Source organism: Nanorana parkeri, unplaced genomic scaffold, assembly GCF_000935625.1.
Source record: "Nanorana parkeri isolate BGI_ZX_2015 unplaced genomic scaffold, ASM93562v1 scaffold480, whole genome shotgun sequence".
Taxonomy (NCBI): Eukaryota; Metazoa; Chordata; class Amphibia; order Anura; family Dicroglossidae; genus Nanorana; species Nanorana parkeri.
Window position 1 is genome coordinate 1,145,056 of NW_017306748.1, and position 8,311 is coordinate 1,153,366.

Genomic DNA, 8,311 nt, shown 5'->3' on the forward strand with positions numbered 1-8,311 from the left:
CAAAAAAGTACTTTTTCGAGGTTCAAGGGGCACATGTTCTTCAGTTCATCAAGGTTCTTCATGTTGAGTATTGTTGGACAAACCGTTCAGGTGTGAGTGGGGCCTTCTTTGCCTGGTCAGATAATTGGGGGTTATTTTACACCTCCCTCACCTTTGTATAATACTACCCCATACATGATGACACCTTGCTACCACAACCTACGCAGCTATATAATGCCTAGCTCTTTAAAGCTCGCTCACGCCTGCTCTCTGTGCACAAGCACGCGCCTACAACAAAGCCACTCGCGGGGACGCGCACAGGCAAGTTCCTAAGCGCTCCCGACAGCTGCGGCAAACCTGACCGGTCCCGTCACGAAAAGACACACCCTCGTGACTCACATATGTCTCCCCTTCAGAGAGCTGCGCCGAAATGTTCCACACGAACACCACTTTATTGCTCTCTTTGGGGACGGTGAAGCTCACAACCTCAGGCTCCATCCCGCTGCAACTCGAAGGCGCCGCCACACGCTGTCACGCCCACTTTGCCACTTCAGCCAGTGAAAGCGCGCCTGGTCGAGTCATATGACACCCTCACGCGCAGCGCAAGTCGAGTTTGGCTGTCTTGTCGCGTACAGGTAAGAGCGCTGCAGTGTGCGGGGCGGGGTCATGGTAGAAGAGCGGAGCGTCTTCGAGGGTCTCTCATGGACGGGGGCTGCCATAATAAACGCTTATTTTGAGAATGTTCGTTAACTGGCGGTGTTTTTGAGGCTTTGGTGCTGTTTGAGCTGCTGACATGAAATTTTTATAGGAATAAGGAAATCTGACACCGTCTTAGCATCTTGCCATTGGCTGGAGCTCGATCTTTAAATGGATCATTGTGATTGGATGATAAAGTGGTCAAGCAAAACAAACGACAAACGCACTCAACAATTTGTCACCAGTTATACAGTAAGGTGCACACGAAATGGGCTTTGAACAGTAAAACAGTAGAAAGCCATCATGGCACACTCACAAACAAGCATGTAAAACAACATGTCTCACCACTAAGGATAATAACGGAGGTTTGGATACAAGTCTTCTGCAGAGGATGTGAAAGCCGCACTGCCGCGCCACCTTACTGTAATGATAAAGTGGTCACATGATTGGCCTATCAGGAGCCAGCTCCCAGCGCAGAAGAGCTTTGCTAGTTGTTTACATGCATGTGGCAGCTTGACGTTAAAGCCCACCACCATGCTGCCACATACTGTATATAGCAGCCAGCAGGAAGGGGCTAAGTTGTATTATTTCAGGTCTGTGCTGAAGACACAGTCAGGCCACTAGCATTTTCAAAAGGTGGCCAGATGTAGCAGCCCACTAATAGTGGAGCTTAACACCCCTCCCCTGCTGCATGCACAACATGTAGTGCACTGCCTTCTGAAGAAGAGAGGGCGATGGATAGTCACAATGACGTTCTCTGCTGATATTGGAGCAAATATGTACTATTGGCAGTAAAACTACACAGGGCAATGGTAAAAGCAACATAACTAATGCCCAAACAGGACCCCAGACCAGGGCAACAAGGGTGGAGCGTAGGTATGATATATCTGTAATGATAGACTATCGGTATGATAGTCTATCATTAGAAGTACATAATGAGATACCATAATGGTCTACTGATGCAGATATTTGTTCTCTCCTAGCCCCGATGAAGGGGGCAGTGGCGTCACAAAGGGGGGTGCGGGCCGCACCCGGGGTCACGGACCGAGAGCCAGACAGTGTCAGAAGAGAGGAGGGGACCTGGTGGCATACCTTATTCCACCAGGTGAACGTCCCCCCTCCTCTCTGCTGGCGCCCATGACCAAGATTGCTGCCGGCAGGAATCAAAAAGGTAGTCACGCGCATGCACGATGACATCACGGTGGGGTGTCACCCGGGCTCTGCCCCCAGGGTGACACAAAGCCTCGGGACGCCCCCTGGAAGTGGGGGTATATGTATGAGCCCCCAAAATGCATTGGCTATTTCTATACTGTCACCTCAACCCTACCTTCAATAAAGATGTATCTGGATTATTAAACGGAGTGTCGCTTCAACTCACAATCTGGCGATTTGACACATGGGGAGAGTGGAAGTCTTCAGGGAGGACTAATCATATATTATTATTATTATTATACAGGATTTATATAGCGCCAACAGTTGCGCAGCACTTTACAATATAAGGAAGACATTACAATCACAATACAAGACAAGATGGTAAGGAGGGCCCTGCCCCTGAGGGCTTACTATCTATCTATATACATCATTTTATGTATTTATTTAAAAGGAAGGTGCCATTGTACTTATTCTTCCAATACATGGAACATTCTAAATGAAAGGAAAACAAACAATGAATAGAACACGAAAAAAAGCAAACACCAATTGTTTCAGTACAGAACTTTATTTAATATAGAGCATTTCAGACAAATTACAACATGGTTAGAAAACAAAACAAAAAAAAAAGAAAGAAAGAAAAGTAACTCAATATTAGGTCCAATTGTACATCACGTATTTCACTTTCATATGCGTTTTATACAAGAAAAGAAAACATTTTTTTTGCTTTAAAGCTCCGATGCTTCTTGATGCATGAAGATATGAAAACTGCCTCATGTACAGGCTCAAGTATATATATTTTTTTAATTTATAAAGAGCTACATCCCCCGTTACCCAGTGAAGACAGTTCTAGAGATTCGAAATATGGTTTAAAATAATAAAAACCCCGGTTCAAAACAGTGATAACCACACTGCCGCAGTGCACTGCAAAAGCAAAACATATGTCAAAAGTTGACTGGCTCCCTGCAACTAAATGAAGGTCTCTGTGGGATACTAAAGGTTAGAATTTGAGAATCATTCTATAGATGAAGGTCTGGGTCAGATGGGTCCTTCTAGTTTTCCAAGGGCCACACTGTTCTAAAATCAAGCTAGGCTCTGATCATGATTTGCCATGCAGGGCACAGCAACAGGTCCACTTTAATTACCCCCTCACCAGCAGGACATACTTGCCTTTTGCTGCTCCGTTGGCCAATCACAACGCACCAGTGCAGTCAGGAAACGGAGCTCTGTGTAAGCTTCGACACCCTGTAGCAGAGTTTACACAGGGCTGGGGATTGTTTGTCCTCCCCAAGTGAAAGTGCTTGGCCAATCACAATGCACCAGTGCAGTCACATGAAAGGGAAGTGAGGAAAATGCTCCTCCATACCCAGACGTATCAGGTATTTTCATTGCACCAGGTGGAATACTGGGAGAGCCCTGTGTAAGCTCCGAGTCCTTCTCGTCAGAGCTTACAGAGGGCTGGGAACTATCTACCCACCCCCATGTGACAGTGCCTGGCCACACGCCACACACCAGTGCAGTCACATAAACAAGAGGGCCTTGAGGCAAATGCTCCTCCATGCCCAGATGTATCTGGCATTTTCTTTGCACGCAGAGGAGTTGCAATGAAAGGCGAGTAGGTGCTGCTGTGGATGTCACCATTAAAGAAAATCCATTGGTCTTCCTTGATTGGGCAAAGTAAAGGTTTGCTTTAAGGAATGCATACTAGCCGCGAATATTACCATGCGCCATGCCTCACGCAAGGGAGCGGTTGTCCTTTTAAATGATCTGTCTGTATACAAAATCACAGGTTATGACTGCGTCATCTTATTCTGCTCTCCTCATACTTTCATGGTCAACTGGACTAGATGGAGATCTCCACTTCTTAGCTATGGTGGACACAATGGTCTAAACCACAGCCAATAAGAACATTATGCCCCGGGCCAGTGATGTCACACGCCCTTTATTAATAGATCACAACCTACTCTACCACAAGAGTTTCTGTATGTCAAAAAGGCACCATAGGAAAGACCAAGAAGGAGCAGAGTTTCACACAATAGTAAGCCCTGGCCTAAAACTCCACATAAACAAGCAAATACAAAATACATTTATTAGATTACCTTCCCCCATACAGAAGTCAGAAAGGGACCAACAGAACCGATTTCAGAACCCTGCGCCTTTTTAAAATGTTAGGTCCTGAGGGAGGAACTCATTTACCAACTCCTGTGCCACACACTAGATCCAGGTTAAGCATACCTGTCCAGGGAACTAGCATGTGGCACAAAGTCAGGGATAGCTGCTTCCACCATGGCCTAACCATGCAGGTGCTTGCTTCCCGACAGGTCCCATTAGGTCCTGAGGGAGGAACTCATTTACCAACTCCTGTGCCACACACTAGATCCAGGTTAAGCATACCTGTCCAGGGAACTAGCATGTGGCACAAAGTCAGGGATAGCTGCTTCCACCATGGCCTAACCATGCAGGTGCTTGCTTCCCGACAGGTCCCATTAAAGAAAACACACAAAGCACCCATCTACCTTTACATGCTGGTGTTCAGACCTTACTAAACAGGGTACATGGAGCTGCATCAAGATAGGAATTTATTAACCCTTTACAACAGGGGTAGACAACCTCTACACTCCAGCTGCTGCGAAACTACAACCCCATGAGGCATTGCAAGATGGTCTACCCCGGCTATACAACCCGCACATAATTCGATTACACCCCCTTCACGCGTTTAGGAACTCAAATCACTATTTCCCTGATTAAATAGATTTAATTTTTTTTAAACAAAGCCATTTTTATTTTTTTAATACTTCAGTGAACTGTCAAAGATTTACAAAATTATATATTTCATGAATCCGCCTACATTCGTAATACATCCCAGACTATGCAGTGTTCAATGTCACCGAGACCGGCGCACCGGTCCACAAGCACAGCCAACGGCCTTGGCCCAGGCCACGCATTTTGCCAGTTTGAACCGAATTACCTGCAGGGTCTGCAAACTAGACAGCCTTCAGTAAGAAGTGTTCCCTTTCACCTGTACACCCCTCCCCACCCACTGCTTCTTCATTACATGACCAAGCATCGGACCCCCCCAATGAGACAGATGAAAGGGGGGCCGGGGACCGCAACACAGATGAGTTGGGTTTTATTTGTGGTTGAAGTTAGTAAATAAAATATGCATGGTTACAGAACAGACTTCCTCCCAACTATGAAATAAGCTAGAGCAAAATTAAGATATGATTCCGAGTGGGAGCAGACATCTCAGGAGCCTCTGTATGCCAGGCTGGTGATGCCACATGCATTCATGTGGTAGAGGGGCACGTTCTAGTCAGAGATCTGCCATTAAATGAAAATTGTAATGGCTGCAACAGGAGTGCCTGTAAATGCAGAGCTGGAAACAGGTTGAGGTATTCAACAACAACAAAAAAGGATACGAAACCGCAGTGCATGCCGTCTCACGAAGAACTGTTTATAGGTTAGTGTATGACTTTCCAGTTCAGCATCCCCTCGGTGTGTCACATGACTCCAGTGTGGCTTTTTACAGTTCACATAGACGTTATACAGCCGACCTGTTATCACTAGCCCTGTTCAGATGGTGACCACATATTAAAGCTTCAGTCTAAACTAGTCTTAAATTGAGTTGTGTTGTGCTTTATGTACTTCTCTAAATCCGTGCAGCATTCCCAGTATGAAACGGGAACTTTTTGTAATAAAGACCAGTCACTGCTGCTCTCTATTTTTGTGCAGGCTGGCTGGTCTTGCATCCGCCCCCTCCTATAGTTTTCTACAGGCAGCTTGTAGTGGGCGGAGCCTACTGGGTCCCTTACACAGCTCTGCTCAGCGATGATGCCCCTGCTAATTTTACAAGGTGATATCTGGGGATGCAAAGGTGTTTGGTGCACACAAAGTGCATTTCTATCCTCTGTGGCTATTGAGAAATATATTTAAAATGGAAGATTTTGTGGCCAGAGTTCAGCTTTAATGTGCATGGAAATGCATGCAAAGGCAGCTGTGGCCTGAAACTAAAACGTGTGATCACCACAGTCTATTAAGGCTACCATAGTAACAGTTCGGCTTCACACGCTTATATGAATCCATCTAATTTTTACTTGCAGTACACATACCAGACCGGGGAGTGCAAATAAGTTCTGGAATCGAATTAATGACTAATTATGTTTAAATATTCATTATACCCCCATCCACCAAGTTATGCCAACACATGCTATTAAACCCCTTTAGAATAAAATGAGACCCAGAGCCCCCCCCTGCTGATTAGCAATACAAAATAGAACATTCACAGCTACTGTCCTTTTATTTACTTGCAGATGTCCTATTGTGAAAAACTACAATGATTCATAGTCACCAAGTAACCCTAAACGCCTACTATTGTATGATAGCATGCAGTATTAGCTTTATAAACTACAGTCACCGTTTCAGCTACTAGACGACAAGTTTCAAATAGCAAGGCAGGGGAAAAATGGATTACTTTCCATTGTGAATCAGATTAAAAAAGGTCCAATTCCAATATATATTTCCCATTATGGGAAAGTACACTAAAAGGCCTCATTTCTGGGGGGCCTGAAATAACTGTCGGAATTACTCCCGTCCTTACTTCAGACCACAGATGCACGAGGTCTAAAGTTCTTTTTAAGGCCAGAAACTTTACTGCTTTAAAGAACTCCACAAAAAGGTCCATTCTGGGGACAAGGATAGAGCTAGTTGTTTCATTATGAAATCACACTTGCCTCCGTTTTCCTGATCCATAGATCAGCAGCTTCACAATTAAAATCCAAAAAGACATTCTAGACTTGTCATGTCTTACTCTGAAGTCTCCTAGACCCAAAGAAGCCAGACTTCCTTCCAGACGGACACAATGCAGTTGAACATCTAAGGATCAGGATCACGCTTATCTATAATGGATCTTTCTGGAGTTCTTTAACCGAATTTCCTTACAGTGATAAAGGCGACTCAGCCTACACCAGTATATGGTGTTGCCCGGTAGCCCATTTACAGTCACTACTTATTGATCGGCAGGAGAATGGAGTTAGGGGGGTAAGCTGCATACAGGCTGTTGGAAGTGGTGGGTAGTGTGTTCAGAAGGGGTTAATACTGCTAAGCACGTATAAGGCACAGTGTGAGATTGCTGCTCCCACTCGCACAGGCGTGCACACACACATTTAGAAACACGGATGTGCGTAGAAATGACATGCCTGCCTGCGAGGCAGCAGAGTCGCTGGCCAGCTCTGCCAAGATGTTGAACAGGATGGGAGTTGGGTGGAAGAGGGGTGGAGAGAGGGTAAGGTTTCACTGGGAAAGGGATCAGTTCCTGTTCTTCAGCTGGTTGGACAGCCAGTCCAAGCCCTCGTACAGACCGTCCCCGCTGGTCGCGCAGGTTGCCTGGATGTACCAATTCCTCTGACGCAGGGAGTGCAGGCCCAATTTGTCTGTGATTTCTGCAGCATTCATGGCATTGGGGAGATCCTAGATTGAACAAGAAACCATGTCAAATATATGCAATACATCTATGCGATTTTATCAGCTCCAAAGAAAAAGCTTTTGATGTACTGGAAGCAAAATGTCCACAAAATAGAGGACCTTTAGCATTGCACGAGTCATACCTCTGCTTTCTCCCATTCAAGTTCATGCAGAGAGGACTTTACGCAATGTCACCCACACACAACCCTTCCTCACACCAAGGACAGAATAGCTGCCTACACACAACCCTTCCTCACACCAAGGACAGAATAGCTGCCTACACACAACCCTTCCTCACACCAAGGACAGAATAGCTGCCTACACACAACCCTTCCTCACACCAAGGACAGAATAGCTGCCTACACACAACCCTTCCTCACACCAAGGACAGAATAGCTGCCTACACACAACCCTTCCTCACACCAAGGACAGAATAACTGCCTACACACAACCCTTCCTCACACCAAGGACAGGATACCCGACTGCAACTCAAATGTAAGCAGCATGTCATCACAGACACCACAGCAGTTGGTAACAACTGACACTGGAGGCATAAAACACCGCTATCGATATGTACCGACACCAGTGCTCTGTAGAGATAAGTGATGAATAAAAGTAGTAGTAAAGGCGATTCATTTTTTACCATCATACATTCACTGCATTAAGGCAAAATAACACCCCGCTACCTTTCCATGCCCCCCACCCCCAAACATTTACCTATGCTCCACATTTATCGCTGCCGGCTCCTAGGTGATCAGGAATGTTTCCCCCGAAGTTCAGGGGAAGGATCCAGAGGCCACCGAGGGCAGGGCAGTGATGGGCTGCTGCACCTGTCTGTCAATTTACTGTAAAGGAGGGAGGAGGGAACAGGGGTGTAGCTTGTCAAGTGCTGTGTGTACGCACGCAGTGTCTCCTTTGCAACCTGCTAGGCATTGGAGACACCTCTCCCCCTCCCTCGCTGTCTCTCGGCCTCTCCCACCCTCTCTGCCTCTGCCCCTCCCTCCTTCTCGGCCTCTGCCCCTCCCTC

The 8,311-nt window shown here is 46.2% G+C and overlaps 1 protein-coding gene across 1 annotated transcript in view; it reads right to left on the reverse strand.

The window, feature by feature from the left end:
• Positions 1-500, reverse strand: part of RDM1 (RAD52 motif containing 1) — a 13,017-nt gene extending 12,517 nt beyond the window's left edge. The window contains exon 1 of the mRNA XM_018560836.1: positions 379-500. Coding sequence (XP_018416338.1) covers positions 379-477 — 99 coding nt within the window. The 5' untranslated portion in view covers positions 478-500. The remainder of the gene's footprint in view (positions 1-378) is intronic.
• Positions 501-8,311: the final 7,811 nt, after the last annotated feature.